Source organism: Macaca thibetana, chromosome X (assembly GCF_024542745.1).
Source record: "Macaca thibetana thibetana isolate TM-01 chromosome X, ASM2454274v1, whole genome shotgun sequence".
Classification (NCBI taxonomy): Eukaryota; Metazoa; Chordata; class Mammalia; order Primates; family Cercopithecidae; genus Macaca; species Macaca thibetana.
The window spans coordinates 118,380,144-118,402,300 of NC_065598.1; the positions used below are offsets into that span (position 1 = coordinate 118,380,144).

Sequence of the window (22,157 nt, forward strand, 5' to 3'; positions counted from 1 at the left end):
AGGGATTAAACAAAGGGAGATAAAAGCAGGTTGGAATGGAATAAATCTTGACACATGGATGGTGAGTCTTTCCAGACGAAAGATTTTTATGGAGAGAACTGACATGTTTTAGTTGAATCCAAGCTTGATACTAATTAACAATATAATTTGGGTATTTAAAAATACTGGCAAAGGCTGCTAAAATAACAACGCATGTCAAAGCAAGCAATAATCTCATTGTCGTTCACACTGATCAGATCACATTAGAATTGTCAGGATCAATAAAATATTGACAGATATCCATAGGAGAACGTGAACAGCGAGGGAACTTGTCATCATGCCATAAAAGTAACAGTGGAAGGACTGGGACGTCTTTAGCCTGAGGAAAAGAATGTTAAGGGGAAACATGCTAACAGCCTTCAAAAATGTGAAGGACTGACACGTGCAAAAGGGGTTAAATTTGCTCTGTGTCATCCCAAATGGTGGAATAAGACCAATGAGTAGAGATTACGAGAAGGCTTATTTTGATTCAACACATGAACAGCTGTATTCTGCTAAAGGGCGTTTTAAAAAGTTTACTTTAAATATATTAAAGACTCTGTCCACTTTCATTAACATTATTATTTAGCCAATGTTTTCTTCATAAATAGTACAAAAGTAAAATTCAACTCAGTCTTTGATGAAGTTTCATAAATTCTTAATTAGTGAGATTCAAAATAATGAGGCTTTATCGTACACTGCTTAAGAAAGATTTTCAATTGTCTTAATCTCTTTCTTCCTATGTTTATTTCTCAATCCCATGCCTTGGCCTACCATGTCCCCTCAACTCCCACTGAAGCAGAAAGCACATCAACAACCCACATGAAAATGTAAATCTGAGAAATAAATATGCGTGGTTGGTTTAAAAAGAGAAAGAATTAACATTTAAAGCAATGGTAATTTACTCTGATCTGTAATTTTGAGCTCCTGTGCTGAAATTGCTCATTTGGAAATTACCAAGTGCTTGGGTCTCATTTGTGATCTTCTTCCTGCATACACCCAGCACACAAAGGAGTCATAATGACCGGCTGAGTCACTGCTGCCATCTCCCTGAAGCGTGCTCTTCAAATGTCAATACCATTTTCTATGGTACAATGAAGAAAATTCTGAATTGTAGCCTGCTTACACTAAAGGGTGAGCCTGAAACAGCACAGAACCTGGAATATGCTCAAAGGGCATCGCAATCCTCTCCCATTCTCTTCTCCTCCAGTCATCAAATTGCTATGGCATGGATCATTTTGGCTTTGCAAATCATCCCCATCACCCACTCCCATTAGTCTTTACTTGAATATAAATGAAAAACTATTTAGGTTTATGGGATGAAATGAGCTGCTTTTGGCAATATCCCAATAAAATTATATCTATAGTTGAAGTTATACTCAGATATGGATTCAAACCAGAAGCAAAACTACAGACACAATATAATATTAGACATGAATACTCTAAAAGACCAGCATGTAGAAAACTCTTGTGCTATTCTTATGGATCATACTTTAGATATTTTGTTCTTCCCAACTTCTTAAACCCTAACTCCAAAAAGGCTACCCAAAACTCAAGCATCAGATCTTTTCTCTTTTTCTCATTCAGCATAGATCCAGGGTAGTAGCTAACAGTTATCTAATGTAAATTAGCTAAAAAGGAACTATGAATTCCTGGTAAATTTCATTGAGAAAGGGAAAGAATTCAGGAAAACTTAATATGACTGAACTTTTTCCATAATGTTGTGATCAAGAGCTCACAAGTATGATATCTTTGTTATAGACTGTCTTTTTCAGGTTTTCATAAAATTATTTTACTTGGGAGACATAATTTACGTTGTTGGATAGTCCTTTCTATGTAAGGAGAAGCCATATTATAATGAGGCTCTATCTCCACTGAAATTATTTCTAATTTGCCAGAATGCTTGTATAGAAGATGAAATAAATGAGCTTCAACTGCAGTAAGGAAATTGCAGGCAGTTGTAAGAAGTTCTTGACTTTATTCCATAGATATTTTGATAATGCATGTCAGTAAAAACAATTAGATAATATAATTCAGCTGTGAGCTCTCATGTAGCTACTTGATGCCTGGTGCCCAAAAGTTGTAGAATCTTCTTTCCTTTACAACAAAATGGAAGTGCAAACTGTCTGGAGGGTTAAGGCTGACGTTATGAGTAAGCCTGCTTTCCATAATGGATAAGGTTCAAAGGCACCTGATGGACTGTGAATAGAAATTCAGTAGAACCTTTAATACCTACAGAAAGATTTTTAAATCACTGAAGCTGTTTTTCCTTCCTTCAGGATTTTCCATCCTCCAAGCGATTATGGAAGCAGCCGTGCAAAACAACTGGCAAGTGACAGCAAGGTCTGTAGGAAACATAAAAGACGTCCAAGAATTCAGGCGCATCATTGAAGAAATGGACAGGAGGCAGGAAAAGCGATACCTGATTGACTGCGAAGTCGAAAGGATTAACACAATTTTGGAACAGGTACGTTTGAGATTTATTTCACCTCCAGCCAACATGTTAAATTATCAACCTGAGGCAGCTCCCATATCTGCTAATAAATTAAGTAGCCAACAGACTAAACGTGCCAACAGTTTTTGATAGTCTCTTTAATCTTTTTTTCCTCCCCAGTGGCTGCAGGGAAAAAAAAAAAAAGAAAGAAAGACAGAAAAGAGAAGAAAATCTAAGCTGTTTGAAAATTGCATTCCATGATTAATCTGGAAGTATTTGCAATTTAATGCTACCTATCAGATAAACATACCCCTCCACACCTCTGCTTCATAGACGACTGACTTTCAAAGTAATCCCCTTCCTTTCCCATACCTTCTTCCCAACAGGGAACAGACAAGGGACTAAGCAGTGCAGAAGGATAGGGTTTTTGTTTCAGAAGCCTCATTGCTGGAATATGTACTATTTCCAGACCCTTCTAAAGATCACCACCCATTCTTCATGACTATGGATAGATAGACTGTCAGGACAGTACTCACCAAGTTTTGAATTTGTCTATATTTTTTCAGATTATCCTTCTGGATCCAGAAACAGAGAGAGAGAGAGAGAGAAAGAAAGAACAATTTAAGACTATTTTTTTCCATTTTATAACTTTTTAATTCATTCACTCCACAAAAATTCATTTAAGACCCATTACATGCAGACAATGTGGGCAACAACAAGTTATCACTGTCCCTTAATTTCTCAAAGGAGAAATAAGATCTTATATTACTTTAAAATAACCTAAATTTTTTTGAGACAGAGCAAGACTCAAAAAAAATTAGGTTATTTTAAAGGTCAACATGGTGAAACTCCATCTCTATTAAAAATTAAAAATATAAAAATTAGCTGGGCGTGGTGGCAGGCACCTGTGATCCCAGCTACTCAGGGGACTGAGGCATGAGAATTGCTTGAACCCGGGAGGCAGAGGTTGCAGTGAGCTATGATTGCACCACTGCACTACAGCCTGGGCAACAGAGCAAGACCATTTTTAAATAAGAAGTGGCATATGAGAAAAATGTTTATGCTTTTAAAAATAGAATTCAATGGGCCAAAATATATTCATTATTAAGCTTGGATATTTAAATTTAAGACTAAAAAATGTTAGAAGAAATGTTTCACCCTAAACCACATGTGCTCGGGGTAGAGTCAAGCTGAAATGTGAAGAAAGTTTATTACTTTCCTTAGAAGTTTCAATTTGCCAGTTAATAACAAAGTGCCCACACTGCCATAAACAAAACTGTAAGGGAAACATTTCCATTATAATTCAATCCCAGTGTACCTAGAGGCCAAAACAGCTTCAGAGATTGAAATTATAGTGAGCAGCTATTGCCTGGGAGAGCTGTTTTATAGCAAATTAAATATTAATAATTTGTCAGATATGCCCCCATAAGAAAAGAAATGCAAAAAAAAAAAATAGGTGACAAAAGGAAAGAGAAGGGAAGAGAAGGAAGGAAGGGAGAAAAGGACAAATGGAGAAAGGGAAGGAGGGAAACTGCTGACTCTATATCGTAGAAATACAAAGTGTCCCCTTGTTAAGATCAGCATTACCCTCTAGTGAATCATACTTCACAGAAAATATAGAGCACTAGCCTGGTTAAATCAAGTTTCTCAACTAACATTCTCCTGAGCTACACAAATGATCTACCTGCCCTTCCCCACCCCCACTACAACCCCCACCCCCACAAAAAAAAAAAAAAAAAAGACCTTCCTTTGATTTTCTTAGATCTTGAAAGTGAAGAATCAGGTCAGTGATGTTGGTGTATGTACTACATGCCCTCTAAAATTTTATACCAAAATAGCCTTTTAGTGGGTGACCTACTTAATAGCCCAAAGCAGAAGAACATCCTCCTTGTCATACTTTGTTTTTCTTCTTTTGTACTAGTGACTTTGGCTTCTTAGATATCTTATATTCTGTTAAAGTCTTTTGGATTTTATAGAACTTTTTACTGCAGTCTGGGATTTTTCAGCATTATGTAATAGAAAAGCAGTGGGTAGAGCTCTGAATTCTATATAATTGTGGGACCTTGGGCACTTAAATATCTATGCCTCAGTTTTCTCCTCTACATAATGGAGAAAATAAAATTTTCTCTATATCACATCGTTGGTATAATAGCTTTAAAAAGTATAAAATGCTACAGAAAAAAATCATTATTACTAGATACTTTCAGGAAAACTAAACTAGCATCATTCAAAAACTCTATTCTCTTTTCATGTCATACTTCTCCACCTTCCTTTCTTCTATATGCATATTCATAGTATCCTTTAAAATACTTTCTATACAATTTTTCAGGAAACATTGTTCAAAGAAAGTTTTAGCAACATCTAAGTAAGGATAGAGAGTTACTGTCACTTATTTTTTTTCCCCTCTTTCAAAAAATTGTCGTAAAACCATCAACTCATGATTGTTTTCTCTGCCATTTAAGATGTTCTTACTAGGTCATAAAATCTATGAGGGAAGCATTAGATTTATCTTGTTCACTATTATATCTCCAGTGTCCAACAGAGTAACTGGCACATGATGTTGGATGAACGAATGGATAGATGGATACTGAACAAGTACATTTCAGAAGTTCCACTGCAATTTTGTTGTATTTCCATCCAGAGGCACAAAAGTACCTACTGTTACATGATGTGATTATTATTAAGGTACACACTATCTCAAAGGTGTGACTTTCTGCTTAAGCTTGTTTCAATGATATAGTGAATTTGCCATAATTTATTTAATGAAAATAAATTTTCATTAAACAAATTATTTAAATTAAGCAACAACTTCAACATGATATTTCTTTATAGAAAGCATTTTTTAAAGACATCGAATACTAAAATACAGAGCTATCAATCACCTTTCTCATTGGTTCCTAACCAGTCTTTTGATAAATTTATCATAGTTCACTATACAACTTCTGATTGGAATGATAGCATTTATAACTCAATCAGTATTAAGTTCTCCCTAGAGATGCTCCCATCCTCCAAGAGTGTATTCAGCTTTGTTTGAGATTATTTTTGTGGAAGGAAATTTCTACAGTCTCCCACAAAATGATATTTCATACCACTATCTGAGGTAGAAGAACCTGTTACACCACTGTAACACTGTTTCCTACAGATCAGATTTTGGCATAAATTAAGTTTATATTGTACTCTATATCCAATGAGTATTAATAAAAGTGCTTCGATGTGGTGCAATTTTAAAATATAAGCAGGTCTTCAACATAGTGTTATATAGCATAACCTCCTCATGTCATGATATAAGTTCTGGTTTTCCCTGTGAATATTCAAACACATAAGGTAAATCAAAATTCTTTCAATATTTTTTCCCCAAAGCTCTTTTTTTAAAACTGTTTCAACCCTTGAGATTACATTAAGGGAAAAATTCAGTTAGATATCAATCAGCCTTTCACATCTCTATTTAACAGTTAATCTACAAGAGAAGCATTCTAAATTTATAGATATAAGAATTAACATAGAAAAGGACAGCACTGGAGAGAGATGAAACCATGAAGGGTTGGTAGGGCACATAGAGAATATTTAGAGACCGTATATCCTGAATTTAAGAATTAAGAGCACTTTCCATAAGAAGGTTTAGGTGTACAAGGGTGAATGAACCACTGGCCTGACCCAATATAGCATTCCTATTACTGTGCTGTGCTTATGAAGCTCTCCTCACTGGTGGACTGCGGCCTTACTCAATTCAATGACCAATCTAAACATTAATTTTTGAAAAGATTGCCTCTCTGGGAGTTATCTATTTGTTACTGAAGAGATCCTCCACCACAGTAATATATACCTTATAGCTTTGTTGCACCTTTAATGTCTATTCAGAGAAGCAGCATAATAGTGTTTCAGAGCATGGACTCTGGAGCCAGTCTGCATGGATTCTATCACTTACTATTTTGTGACCCAAGGCCAGTTATTTAATTCTCTGTGCCTCCATTTTTTCATAGAAAAATGAGAGTGATAACTGTGCTATGATGAGTTAATATATGCAAACCATTTAGAAAGGTGCCTGACACATAGTGTTTATATAGAGCTTTGATGCCAAAACAAAGTGTTTTCCCATAGATAATCTGATTTGACACTCACTGTAAGAGGCAGGCAGAGCAGATAGGTTTTATCCCAAATTTATAGATGATAAATTGAAACTTGTAGACATTTATATGACTTGTTTAAATGTAACCCTCTGCTCAATCCTAGTAAGTGGCAGAGCAAGGATAAAACTCAAGTCTTCTGATTCCTCATACAGTTCTCTTGCCCCTACACTGCACCACCTCTTTTAATTTGTAAGTTGCTCTTTAAATATTTAGCCAATGCCAAAACTTGAATTTGGCCGGCTTATCAGGTTAAATCTTAAAACAGTTGCAAAGCAATTAGAGAAGATCCAAAGAAAAGCAGCAAAAATAAGATTAAAGTGTTAGAAAATGGGTCCTGTGAGGAAAAGCTAAGTGAGTTGGGGTTGTTTAGCCTGGTGAAAGAGAGCCAAGAGGCAGTTTAATCACCTTCTCAAGTATAAAGAGTTATCATAAAAAGGGCACTGAGCAACTGTTCTGCATGCCTAAGGACAGTACCAGAGCAAATGAGCTTAACTAGACTAGAGAGAGAGTCAGTATTAGAAATGACTCATTATAAAACAGAGAGGAAATGAAGACAGTAAAATCTCACCAGTTCAGGCTATATGAAGGTGAAGCCATACTGAATTAGTGAAAAGTCAGATCTAGATATGTCTTAACATTGTTTTCAATAATATACAAATATTCCAAATTAACCCTGTGTGTTGACAAGTAAATATCCTTATAGAAGACTTGCTTAATAAATAGATAAAAATATTTTCTAATTTGTCTATTCATTATATAGCTAAAAGCCTGTCCCCTTAAAAAGATTTACACATTTCCCCTTCAGTTTTAACTGTATTTCTCTTTATTCCATAGAAAATTTACAGATAAGTCTCAGCATATCCTCTGCCTAAATTATAGCATATGCTAATTTAGTGGGGCCCAAACCAATATGTTTCAATGTTCTACCCCAAATATTATATAAGGTATAATTTCACCTTGAGATATTCCAGGCTAAAATCACTTCATCATGGATGATGTGAAGGTAGCATTTCTTAAGGACAGATTCCTGAAGCAGGTCAATCCTTCAGGTATATTTCATTTCAGAAATCCTGGCTGTCACTTTGAAGATGGTAGTTTTAAGAAATGAAAGTAAGTCACTTTCCTAAATAAAACAGTATAAGCAAGATTAACATTAGGGGCCCTTCAAAAGTATGAGACTGTAACTCAAAGGGGAGAGTGCTCACATTTCAAAATATGTCTAGAAATTGTGGTCAATTGAGCACTGTTGCCTACAGCTGGACCTAGGACAAGTGAAGCAAAAATGTTATAGCTACATGCTTGCTCCCTGCCTCACCCTTACTCAGCAGGTAGTTGTGCTGCCCAGTTCCTCTCCACTTTGTTGGCCCCTTTTTATTCCAGCCCTTACTTTCAATGTTCCTTGCAGAACATTGAGCTGACTTACCAATCCAAAAGACAGTTTGGGTTAGCAATTCTTTCTTCTTGGAATATTTTGTTTGCCATATAGTTGAATAAACACAAGCTTGGGAATAAAATAGACATGATTTCTAATTTTAGCTCCCTGATTTCCTTGTTGTGTGACAACGGGGGCAGTGACAATTTCTTTGGGGCTCATATTTCTCAGTTTAAAAGACTGTTCCACTATCTTCCTTTCATGGTTGTTGTGAGGATCAAATAAGATTATATGTGGGAAGCACTTGGTACAGTGCTTGGCACTCAGTAGGTACTCAGTAACTGATGACCATAGCTATTTGCTCATGAGTGGTGAGTTTCTGTGTTCATGAAAATGAATTATTTGAGAACTATTGCTAAAGAACAGTGTCCTTGTGGCTTCCCCAAGGTATCAGTTAAATCTAAGGTCATATCATGAGAGCAAAGTCTGAGAATTGGGCTATACTCAGGTCTCACTAATATAAGTTTAGCATGTTAGAAGACCTCTCTGGTTTGTTTGTTTGTTTTTCCTGTGATATAACACTGGGTAACACATGTTGATTGATAAGCTCAAGAACTATTTGAGGATTAACTAGATTTTTCAGCATCACTGAAAATAATTAAAGGCGTTAAAACCTTGAACCACATATGCTAACTGGGCATTTTTAATAACAAATATATATGTACTGAGTGCTTACTATGTTTCAGATATTATTTTAAGCAATGTATGTGTCTATATATGTATGCTTATATATCTCATGAGTTAATCCTCATATTATCTCTGTAGGTAGATGGAGATATTATTTCCATTTTACAGATGAGGAAATTGAGACTTAGAGTTCATGCAACTAATAATTGGTAGAGATGGAACTGGAACCCAGGGAGGTTGACACCAGGTACTCTTAATCACTGCTCTGATTGGATTTGCATCTGACAGAATTTTCCAATCAGAATAGATTCAACCAAAAGTTATAAGACTTCTTGATACCCTCATATCTTTTACCTTATTCCATAGTATTCCCTTTCATCCTATCCAAAGTCTGAAAAAGAAGATGGTCAGGAGCCATGGTTAATATAAATTATAAATTTGGAGGGACAGGGATACAGAAGTAAATTACTCAAATTTGTCTTCCTCTTCTCCACACCTACTGCCACAACTTACCCTGAAGCACTAAGTCTGATCAGAGTCTTCAATGCTAGAGTTTGTCTAAAACATTTTCTATACTTAGGATTCTAAAGTTCTTCTAGAGACCTGTTTTCAGAGACATGGTTATAAGCAGAGAGTCAAACAGTCTTCCACCACTACATAGTAGTGACTCTATACTTCACTTAGGTCTGTGTCCTCCATGACATTCAAATTATATGATGGGTTGGGTAGATGACAGACAGTATGGCTATACTGGAGCCACCCTAAAGCAAATCAGGATGTCATTTCTTTACCAGCCTGTGTCTAGCGGTGGGCTGGCTGAGAAGTCTTTCAGCGTCTTCAAAAGACAAACACAAGTAAAGGATATGACAGATGTTATTACCTGGATTTCAGAGGTCAATCTGAGATCATGCCCCCATGAGAGAAACAAAGAGTGTACAGAAAGTGATCTCTTGGAGTAGATGAGTAATTGCTTAGCTACCTAAGAAATCACTGAATATTCAGGAGGTAATTCATAAAGAAGAAGGAAGGCAAATGGGATCAGACCTCCAGGGTGGGCATTGTAATTTACATGAAAACTGCCCCAGACAAGAGCCAGCCAACTGTTCTGAGGCTAAGCATCACACAAGGGTTTATATTCAGAATACTATACTAGGCACCATTAGGAGAAACAAAAGTTCTTTCTATTTGTAATAGCCCTTAGCAATGTGATTCAAGTCAGAGAGCAGTATCTTGACAAATGAAAAATAATATAACAAAAACTAGGTATGTAAATGCTGGTAGACTGAAAGAAATTAGAAAAGCCTAGAACTTAGTTTTGCATGTGATTGAACCATTCATGAAATGTAAGGTGAAAGTATTCTTAGTACCTGTAATATATCTCCATCTTCTTCTCCCAAGTGCATATTAAGGACTACATGTAAAAGAGGATATCCCATTCCTCTTTGCTTTCCCTGCTTCCCAATTTCCTAATGGCAAGCTTCCAGAGTAGATCAATACATGGCCGAACAACCCACTGGCCTTCCTTCATCTCTTACTGTATTTTAGTAGGTTGTTCCCTTCTTTCCCCTGCCTCCAGCCATTCCAGGTGTCTCTCTATAAGTTGGCTGCCTTATTCTTCCTTTTCAAGGACACTTTTTGTTACCTAACCAATCGTGGTGTCCAAATCGTGGTCACTATTTCTTAATCTAATGACATGGCAATTTGATGCTATTACTTAACACTTATTGGGCTACCTGAATTAATATATTTAAGCAATAATGCACCCAAAACTACAGAATGGTGTCCCAAAAGCAAAACCTATGGTTGGATTTCTTAAAGATGTTTATTGGAAGCATGGTTTATCTTAAGTCTAACCTAATATCTCCAGGCCCTAAGCAAGTGAGATTCTACTTGCGGTAAAAGCCTTCAACAACATATGTTAGGTGACTTTGACACTCACTGACAGCCTTAAATAAACTTGTTCTATAAATGCAAAGATATTTATCCTAGGAGTTAGTAGCAGACATCAGTATTCTATATTTAGGAATTTTATCTTCGGCTTATTAAAAAAGATGGCCCAATTCTCTGGTCATACCTCACACTAGACTGGCTAGACTGGCTTTGTGACTGTTTAGAAGTAAATCTCCTCTGGGAAAACAAAGAAAAAAACTCATTCAATATCATTACTTTGAAACAGCAAGACTCTTGTTTATTTCAGATGATAGAAGCTTTAGTGTCAAAAAGGAAATGTTCTACTTAATCAACAGTTCCCTCCTCCCATTAAACAAAAATCTGATAAATGTTTGATTATTTCTTGTGAGGTTTGGGGGTTTTATTTTTAAAATAAACACAAATTCAAATTAATTTTCATTAGGGAACTTTTTGAGAGTCCTTGGGATGACTGAAGACACCTTGGGGTTTTGTAAAGCAGAGTACAGAAGCCTTGAAGCAGGAGAGCTGGATTCTAGCCCCAAGCTGTATGAGTTCAAAAAATCAATCTCTCTACATCTTCATTTCCTGAACTGTAAAATGAATGTGTGGAATATGATGGTCTTTTCCAGTTCCATCAGGCTATGGTTCCCACAGCTGTGAAAAACAAGGTAGGAAATCTAGTTCAAAAAATATTGATTGATTCCCAACACATTTTGCCACACTCAATGCTAGGGTGAGGAGAAAAGGACATGTCCTTCCTGCTGAAGAAGCTTGCAATCTAGTAGGGCGATCTGTCAATGCAATAATTCTAGAAGTCAGAATATGATAAATATCTAAAAATGTGTGAATCAACTTTCCTGCTTTCTCAGGTTTCCGGGATGGTGACCATCATTGATTTCTCAGCTGACTGACACTCTTACACACCTCAACATCAGTGAGCTTTGCTGAGACTTGGAGACAGAGATGATGGGAAGATTGAGATAATGTATCTTAAGGCCAGGGCACAGCCTGGAAGTTTATCATTTACCTCTATCCTTAGAACACAGAACAATAAATGTCTGCATTAAAAAGAGTTTCTGGTTAATCAAAGCTGTGCCACATATGTATATATAAATAAATATGGCCTCAACCCTTCTAAGAAATACCTAGGGAAAATCCCTATTAACTAAGGGCCTCTGGTAATTGGATTCTGATTAACTGAGATTTGTTTGTTTATCATAAGACTATCATAAGTTCCTCATTATATCCACATTCACTGTTATCCTCCTGCTCAGATCCAAAATATAGTAGATTGCAATACAGATGTATTAAATCAAGACCTTTCCTCTCCCTTTAACACCAGCATTTTAGCATTAAGGCTGGTATCTTACTCCAAAATTATAAAAATATGGACCAATTCAAATAGAACAATAAAACTGATGCAAATATCCTCTTTATTTTGAGTTAATCCCATCACTTAAGTCAAGTGAGATCTCCAATTCATACTTTTTTTAAAAAAGGAAAGGAAACCCTAGCCATATATAGCTGTTTCATCCCTCCATAGGCAGTGAGTGTGTTTTTAGTTGGCAGAGGAAGAAAGAACCCTGATACCTCTTACTTTGTATGACTTGCGCTGTGAACACCCAGTTAAGCCTTTGCAGGCACTGAGAGATTAAGTCCTATGAGTTAGAAATACTAGCTTGTAAACATTAATGAAATTTTTTAAATCATCATCCAGTTTTATTAGGAAATTTTCCCAGATTAAGAGCAACAAAAATGTAGCAATTAGAGTGTTCATCACACAGCTGTATGATTACAGGAGTCTTGTTCTAGATTCTAACAGATGTTCTAACAGTTTTGTGAGGGCTGCAAGAACCGTAGTTTACAAAAGCAACACAAAAGCTAGTTATTGTTCAAGCTCACATTGCCACAGGACCCTTATGTTTAAAATAATTTACACTCTTGAGCTCCTCTACCGAGAGGCATCAAGCAAATACAAATATAGCAATAACAAAAAATAAAATAAAATGTGCAGACTCAAGTTCTTTACTGCACTAACACGGAAGGGCAAAGGACATTAATTGATCCATGCAAAGTTCTGGACTTTGATGAGACCAAATGTGGGAATCAGCCATGGACTAGTTTGAAGGCATTGTTACCAAGCCACCGCCTGGCCCTTCCAGTCAAATTAAGCTCATCCTTTCAGGGACAGATTTACTTCAGTCCAGATTTGGCAAGGTCAAATTATCTCTGCTCAAAAGTTATGACAAATTGACAAGTGAGGGGCACCATTCAATGGACCTGGGCGGGGGCTTGAGGAGATTGGTGACAATTAGTGTTACATTACCAGAGATGGAGCTAAAGTGGAAGAGATTCATAGCCAGATACCACTATATATATATATGAAATATTATATGTAGCCTCCCAAATATAAACCACCGCCACCCTACTCTAAAAAAGAATAGTAACTGATCAAATATCTCCTAAAGGAATACAGTATTAAGCCAATGACTAGCAATCTGGCTGAGTTCTATCTATTTCAAGATCATTGTGTGACCTTGCACAGCCACCTCACCTTTCATCATCTCATGAACTTCAGCCGTAAACTATAAAAATCCTTCTCTGCCTTACTGGGATGACATTAGTATGAATCAGGCAATTTCTCTAAGGTATTCTAAGATCCTCAGAGAGTGCAAGTCTACAAATAAAAGGTATTATAATTAGAATCACTGCACCTCATTTCTTAAGGGGGAGAAAATGAATAAAGGAAGGAATGTGTGGTCACTGAGCCTGAGACTCAAAAGGCATTTAAAAGCTCTTTCTATCATCTGAGGTAAGTCTCAAGAGAGGGAAAGTGATCTGGTGGAGTCCGAGAAGAGTTCAGTGAAGAACCTTCGTGCCGCCTGTGAAAGTGGCTAGGACATGCTCCCAGGACATTAGAAGCCTTCCTGTTTGTCTTTGACAATATAATGTTACTTCACTATGATCACCATAAAGGTTTAGATTTGTGAATACCACCAAGAGAGTGGCAAGTGCTTTGATTATGATGTTGTAGGCCAAAAAGGTCTTGCCTTCCATAGTGGTATTAATTGTTCATAAAAAAAGAATAGTCTACTCAAACACAAGTGGTGTAACTGAAATTGTTTTCATGCCTCTAATTATCTCAATAGCAGAAATCCTAGCTCTACGTATAACTGGATAATTAGTGGGAACAGAGAAACGGAAGAATGGGATCCCTTTCAGAGTTCAGCATTGGCCCAGAATGTGCCTGCTGAGCTTAAGAATGGGGACACAGAAAAAGGATAACTAGGTGAACGGATTTGCAAATCAGAACCTGGAGATTATGCTATCTAAAAGACATACACATTTGCTGAGGTAAATAAGAGAAAGACAAAATAGAGTGTGACCTCAGTAATACTCTGTCTTGGATTAAGAGATAAGGATCTAGAGACACTGAAACAATGGACTAGGTAGCCAAAGAGGGTACTGTAGAAAGCTTCTTAATGGGCACTTTTAAGTACCTTGCCATCACTATCTTTTGAACAGCTCTGAGGGTCCTTTTCACTCCTCTTGACCTATTTCAAACTACTGCTTGTGCTTAACTTGAAAACTTCCTACTCAACAAATTGTTCCTCCTGCTTCCTTTGACCAATATAAAATCAATTGTTGTTTGACAGAATACTTCGTTGCTGTTTTCTCAAAGGTGCAAAGGGGAAAAAAACACCTTATTTTTACACACATTAACTTAATTTCAGTCTTACCTACTCAAGCACAACATAATCCTTCAAACTCTGACCGAAGCCCCTTCACCATTTGGTGTCCATGGCAACCGCCACCAAGCCACTCAGAGAGTTGCAAGCAGTGGCAGAAAAGTGCATCTCCCAACAGAGCCATTAGCTCTTCTGCATTAACCCCATCAATAAAAGGTGGCGGCAGGCCCAGCCCTGCATTTTCTTTCATTGGGGAAGAGGAATGTTGTCAGTGTTTCCTTCCCAGAGAGTGAGAATTGGGTGTGGCTACATCTCACACCCAACCTGTTGAAAATAAAGCCTTGAGTGTAAATTACTGGAACTAACTAGGAGGACAATTTTCACTTGAGAAAACTTCCCACAGGTATGCTTCCCCAATGACTCTGTCAACTGCAGCCTCCACCACAACACTGCTTGCTAAACTACAGCCAGTAATCTTAAACCCCACAAAGACAATAAACATGAAATCCTAGCCACTTTCTTCAATGGTTCTTAGCACTCAGTGACCTTCAGGTCATACTCTTTGTTACCCATGTCAGGAAGGCATGAATGACAATTTCATGCCATCAAACTATATTTTATTTATTTATTTATTTATTTATTTACTGAGACGGAGTCTCGCTCTGTAGCCCAGGCTGGAGTGCACTGGTGCAATCTCGGCTCACTGCAACCTCCGCCTGCCAGGTTCAAGTGATTCTCCTGCCTCAGCCTCCCGAGTAGCTAGGATTACAGGCATGCGCCACCACGCCCGGCTAATTTTTTGTATTTTTAGTAGAGATGGGGTTTCACCATATTGGTCAGGCTGATCTCGAACTCCTGACCTCGTGATCTGCCCACCTCGGCCTTCCAAAGTGCTGGGATTACAGGCGTGAGCCACCACACCCGGTCCCATCAAACTATATTTTTTAATGAAAAAGAGCAATGTCAATAATGGTCTAGGTACTGGAGGATTTACGAGCCAATAGTAAATGGTATGGTTTCCTCCAAATACAGAGAAAGCTGTTCAGTCTACAAACTGTTTTTATGTGTTCCATATTTTTGCTTTGTTCAGAGCTTAGCTTAAAAGTTGTCAGATATGAATTTCCCTTTACTGTACTCCAGAGGAAGACTAAGATGTTTCGTGGGAATGGTTCTGTTTGTAACATAATTAAAACAGAATCCAACATATCTAACAGAGACATTTTTGCATAAAGAGAACCATCTCAGACTAGGTTCTTTGTGGAAACTAAAAAGGACCCACTACTCAAGTGTCTTCTTCATAGAATCTACATAAATAGGAATAATATTTAGAGTAGAAGGAACAAGTGAGTGGTTTTATCTTCTCAAATGCAAGAAAAAGAAAACAGAAGGCTATTATGCACAATCCTTTCCAGTATATCCACTGAAATATAAGGAAATGGTTTCAAGCTCTCCATAAAAAGCAAGACATCATGACTAATCACACTGCCTATCTCTGTAGTCCTGTATAAGAACTAGTAAAGAAAAAGTGAAAAACCAGTAAGACATAGTTCCAGCCCTCAAGAAACTCATAGTTTATAGGGAAGCAGCCAAGTAAACAAATGATCATAGTCTAGTGTGATAAGTGCAGTGGCAGAAAGGAACACAGATCTTAATGGAAATGCAGAAGAAACATCCTAACTCAGCCTGACTCAGATCAGGGAGGGTTTTCTCCTCAAGATTGGTTGAACTAAGTTTTCAAGGACCCATTGAAGATCATCTGGTTTGGAAAGGGATGGAAATTTATAATTGCATAAGTATGACAATCCCCACTTATATGTCGGCATGAATGCTGGTAAGCAGTGCTGATTCAAAAATTGAAACTGACTCAGATGTCATAAGACAGAACAGTAAACCTGATACTAATAAGAACATGGGTTATACTGGCCAGAACACAATTTGACCTTTCATCATGACCTTTGAATCCTCAAAAAACAGACATTTTCCATCAGTCAGTACAGTAACATGGTATCTGAAATGAGATGATTCTGCTTAGGCATTAAACTACCTCCCTTCATTTTACAGTGAAGAAACTGGGGTGCTGAGAGAGACTGACATACACAATGGCCACACAACTAGTGAGTGAAAGAGCAAGGATTTAAACACAGATTTGTGTCCAGTGCTCATACTCTTGGTGCCACACCACCCAAGATTATGCCATTACATGGACCAAATAAGCATCTATTTATGGGTTCCCTTGAATAGGCCACCTGCCTTCTTGCCCCCATTTCACATCCCACCCAACTGCCTGTAATTAGCGTTTAGATTGAGATAGTCTGTTCACATGAAAGCATACTATACCAGAAAGATAAAATTTAAAGTTACTATTATTTCCCATCCTTCTTCCCAGTTTTTGGAGTCCTTTCCTTTCTCATTATCCACAAATATTCATTGTATATCTGCATACAGGCAACTGTACTGGATGATGTACACTCTAAGAAGTATGAAACTGGAGCCCTGCCCTCAAAGACATATCGTTTAATTGGGATGGTAAGACAGGTGCCCTAAATAATTAGTAGACTGAGGGAAAGATGAGAAGTAGAGATTATATAGGAATTCACAGGGGGACGTGCACTAGACAACTGAAGCAGAATATAAGGCTTCATGAGGGCAGGGTGTTTTGTGTTTTGTTAATTGTTATATCCCTTGCATCTAAAACAGCTTGGAGCCTAATAAGTACTAAATAAACATTTGCTGAATTAAATAAATATGCTTCTTGACTTGTTTTAGGAAAAAAAGTCCTGATGTTTATCATTTGGAAACTAACTCTCAGTCCTGTATGCATTCCATTTCGTGGCTTTTACTCATGGTACACACACAGCAGGAGCTCTCTAGGGAGATTTGTAGAAATGACTATTCACCCTATGACGACTTAAACCTTTGCAAAATCCTAGCAAAGTTGTGTGCTGCTCCCCGCCACAGATGGGTGTTTCCCAGCGATGAAAAATAACAGGGAGCCAGAGCTTTTTGTTTGTTTATTTGTTCATTATGACCTCAAGCTCTTTTCAGCAAAGGGCACAGCCCTTAGATAGCAATGCAATTCTGGGAAATACAACACCATTATTTGCTTGGCTCATCTAACAAGATAGAATGCAGACTCTGATTTAAAAGCAAGCTCCTTTAATGAGTTTTAGTTAGGGTTGATGGATAAACAGTTGTTATTACTGTCAGCAGGCACAGGTTGTAAATCTCTGTTTTCAATACTTATATTCCATTACAGGGAACTCAGATGGGCATCAGAATACAATTTCTTTTAAAAGGTGGAATTAAGGGGAAACAAAAGAGCAGTTTCAAATGTAGTCATTTTGTGTATCCCCGGATGGCCAAATTCTTGGTCTTCCAAGGCTCCACATTGTGTTATGATTTTTTGTAACTTATTTCATTTTTACCATTGTACAAATTCTTATTACTTTTGGCTTCCAGGGCTTGGAAAGATATGGACAATTAGAATGTATCAGAACACTGAAAGGAAACCCAAGCATTCATTAAAAAAATAAGTGAGGCTAAACCCATCCTTCTCTCACCATGACTTACACTAACCTCGCACTACCACAGTGTTGTGCCAGCACATAATTTCAAGTAAAAGATCTATATTAATACAAATGGAAAATGATCGAATTTCATAACAAACAATGCTAAATTTGTGTGTTCTCTGATTTCCTCCAAAAGCTTACAAAGCCAAAATTGTGTTCAGTTCTGTGGGTGCATCTAAGAAATTAGAATATCATGTACCACCATACAGGTATTGTGCTAAACATATTGCCCACTATAATCCTTTCACCTTCCGAGAGGTGTAGCTCAGAAGGTACCTGGTTTATCATAGAGTCTAAATAAAAATTAAGAGCCACACCTAAAGTAGGCTTATACTCTAAAAACAAAAATGTTTTATTAGGAAACTTTCCTGAACTAAAGCAAGAGTAAACACTGCCTTGTAGAGCTTTCCATATTTTTCAAAGATTTTTCCTGAAGTAGCTTCTTCATCCTCTGAAGTAGATAGGACTAAAAGTGGGTTTTTTTTTTCCATTACATAGGTGAGAAACAGACATAAGAAGGTTAAATAACTTGCCTAAGACCACATGGTTAAAAGCACTAAATTTTAATCCTTATTTCCTAAAGACCTAGACCTATTTTATGTACCACATCTAAAGGGATGCATTTGGAAAGACACCAATGAAACTCTTGTTGTACAACATTAACTATGCCTGCCCCAATCAGCACCCCCTGCTTTTGAAAGGTATAGCTAATAACCTTTACTTCGGGCTTGGGCATTTCTCTTTCCCCCATCCCCACTCTATTTCCTGAAAGAACAATTAAGATCCATCTGGGACTAATTATAGTGATTCTTGAATTTGAACTTGCAGCCATTACCCAATTGAGGTCACTTATTTTAAATTAACTTGCCTGGTCAGAACACAGGTTTGGTTATCTTCAGAGCCCAGTGCAGAGAGGCACCAGCTCACTCAGACTTTTAATTAACTAGCTAAATAACCTGCACTGTGACAAGCTGCCTATGATTTGATGGACTCATTCATTTGCATTCAGACAAGGATCAAAATATATTGTCAGAGCTTCAGGGACTGAGTCCTAGAAACCTTCACACAGTCTCTTGTTAAAGGCTGTGAGCCACTTCCCTTTGGTTCCCTCTAATTATTTTTCCTGTGCTTTTGTTCTGATTATCCAACATTCATCACAAGTGCAGCTTGTGATTAAACAATAACAACTCATGTCATATGTGATAGGGAATCGAAAAGTGGAGTCGTGATCATATGAACCAAACACAAAGCTTTGCAAAACAATTAGGGGAAACCAAAGGGAGATTCCCTGGATGCCCAGCAACAAAGGAGAATTTCCAAAGTTTCAGGCCACAACTGTTCCCCACTTAGGTAATAATACATAATAATGGTAGGCACTCAGTCTTTTTTGAACTGAATTCTTGGTGGGAGCTGACCATCCCATAATAGTAGTGACAGTTGTTATCATCAATAATTATTATTATAGCTTCCAACATTTAGTTACTGGGTTCTTGAGTCAGATAAATCTGATTTTGACTTCAAGCTCTATCATTTTCAGCCTGTGAGGCATGAGACAAATTACCCAACTTCTCTGTGCCTCAATTTACTAACCTGGAAGATAAAATCAATAACAGCGCCTACCTTAAAGGATTGTGGTAAGGCTTCAATGAGATGAAGTGTGTGAAAAAATCGTTTAACACCATGCCTTGTACATAACAAAAGCTCAATACATTTTAGCTAATGTTTGTCTTGTTACGTCCCACCACCAGGCCTTTATCCAGGGCATCTTTCCACCTGGGATTCTCTCTTTTCTTCTCCCTGCCAGCAACAGTTCCCCTCATCATTCAAAACCTAGTCTAAAAGATCCTTCTTTTCTCTCCAGTGGAAAGCCTTCCCTGGTTCTATTTCCTGCATGTAAACTTGTTCAGTGCCCCCGTCTCTTCAGTACACTTGCTGCATACACTTTTCAGATTTTCTATTATTTTAAATAGACCATCTTCTACTGTTTCATAGGCAATCTGGACTTTTCTTCAGGATGTACTATTGTTTAAGACTTCCAGAATATTTATATAGATAACATATACAGAGAAAGAGAGAGAGAGAGAAAGAAAGAGAGAGAGAGATTGAGCATCTCATTCGATTGTCCAGGCTGAAGTGTGGTGGAGCAATCATAGCTCACTGTAGCCTCGACCTGCTAGTCTCAAGCGATCCTCCCTCCTATGCCCAGCAATTTTTTTTTTTTTTTTTTTTTTTTTGAGATAGGGTCTCTTTATGTTGCCCAGGCTGTGAAACATTTACTGAGAACTACTCCAGTGCCACACATTGGGGCTGTATGCTGTGGAGTACAAGAGATGAGTAGAGATAGGGATGGGAGAATGGAAGCAGCACTGGTTGAATCCCCTTATATGGCAGGTGTTCTGTTAGGAATTTTAAAAGCTTTTACTCATTTAGGTCTCACAATAAACCTAAAAGTAAATGACCTAGTTACTTCTATTGTACAGATGTGGAAACTGAGATTCAGAGAGGTAAAATGACTTGTGAAATGTCACCTCATCTTGGGAGAGGAAGAAATGGTCGATCTGACTCCAGAGTCCATTCTTATCATAACTATGCTTTATTGCCCAACTCAGTTTTTTCTTTTTTGTTTTATCAACTGCAGTGTTGTATGTCAAAGCAATATATAAACTTTAAAGTGTTATATATGTGACATAAGGTGATTGCAGTATAGCAGATGCTATTGGTGCCCTACCCATATCCCCTCAGCCCTAACCTTTCCTATACCTGCCAAAAGCATCCTATTGTAGGCACATGCTGTTCTCCTCTTGAAGACTTTCCCTCACTCTGAGAGTGAGACAAGTCAGAAGAGTTAGGGAGGAATTAATATTTCCCAAAGCAGTTATAAGCTAATGGTGAATGGGAGTTGAAAGTCAAAGACCCCAACTTCCTGGCCCTTTTGGTGGGTATATTGTCCATCACCTCCAGAGGTCCCAGAGGTAATTTGCTGATTAATACACTGTTTTGTCATCTTTCTTCTCCCTGTCTCATTTCCTTGCTCCCCTAGCAGTTCTTCGTAGAATCACCTCCAATTAAACTACTGGCCCTCAAATCTTTGTCTCAGGGTCTGCTTCCAGGAGAGTCCTGTTTAAAACAACAATGTTTCAGAAATTCTTTGTTTTTGGCTCCTTTCCCAGGAGTCTGTGTGAGTGTCCTCAAGCTGCTCCCTGCTTACCCACGACTTACCATGGGTGATCCCCAAGGGACCACCTCAGAGACTCAGTGTGTCCCTTCTTATCCCCTTTGATGAGGATCCCATCATTGAGGGTCCTGCTTTTAGATTTTCAAAGTGCATCTATTATCAGATAGAAAGGTGGTTCTTAAATTTCAGTGTGCATCAGAATCACCAAAGGTGAGACGTTAAAATGCAGGCTCCCTGGACGTAACCCAGACTTGAGAATTAGAGTCTCTGGAGAGGAGCTCAGGTGCTTGCATTTTCTAGATTCCCCAGGTGATCCACGTAGTGTACACTATGAGAAATACTGTCCTAAGACATCCATGTAGACTGGGCCTTAAGGGAATGTAGATTATGTTCCTTAGTGCTCTCTCTACCCCCAAGGCCTCTGTGGATTCAAGTAAGAAATCCTGGAATAGTTATGCTTCCCTGCTCCTATAATGAAGCATGAATAAGGCCAAGATCCAGATGCTACTGTCAGAGTAGGGCAGCCCAAGACTCCTAGGCAATATTCTACAATGCGGAGGAGAGATCCATGTTACTGACTGCCAAATTATTGCTCTCACCTCTCTCACTGCCCACCCCAACCCCTATTCTCCCCTGTATTGGAAACACTGTGATGACTTCACATGCCCAGTTAGGTTATGACCTGTGCTCCTTTGTCTCTGGGTGGGAGCTCCCCTTTACAACACACACACACACACACACACACACACACACACACACACACCCTTGCCAAACATGGCTACTGTAGAGTTTGAGTTCACGGTTTTGATCAATGCTAGGGGCGGGAGGGGATGGCACAGAGGAAGGTGGCAGTGCGGGTTACTTTGTTGTCGGTTTACCCCCAGCTTCTCTTGTCCTTTTTGCACTCTCAACTTAAATGCCCAAACTTCAAGTACAAACCTCAACTCCTTCCCTCCATCTCCAGCCCAGTGTCATCCTAACCAGTGGCCCCAGTATGCCTCTGCACCTGAGTAATGATGCCTTTCCATGGCCCCCATCCCACAGCAGCAGGAAACCTCTTCTCTACCTCTTGGGCTGGGGGGACAAAAATCAGGGAAGGCTTCTTGGAGGAGGCCTTGAGGGATTGATGTGATTTCTACAGAGAGGGATGAAGGGAAAAGGCATTGAAATAAGGA

At 38.1% G+C, this 22,157-nt stretch overlaps 1 protein-coding gene across 1 annotated transcript in view; it reads left to right on the forward strand.

Moving 5' to 3' along the window:
- Positions 1-22,157, forward strand: part of GRIA3 (glutamate ionotropic receptor AMPA type subunit 3) — a 375,502-nt gene that overhangs the window by 196,296 nt on the left and 157,049 nt on the right. The window contains exon 5 of the mRNA XM_050776093.1: positions 2,298-2,485. Within this exon, the coding sequence (XP_050632050.1) occupies positions 2,298-2,485 (188 nt within the window). The remainder of the gene's footprint in view (positions 1-2,297; positions 2,486-22,157) is intronic.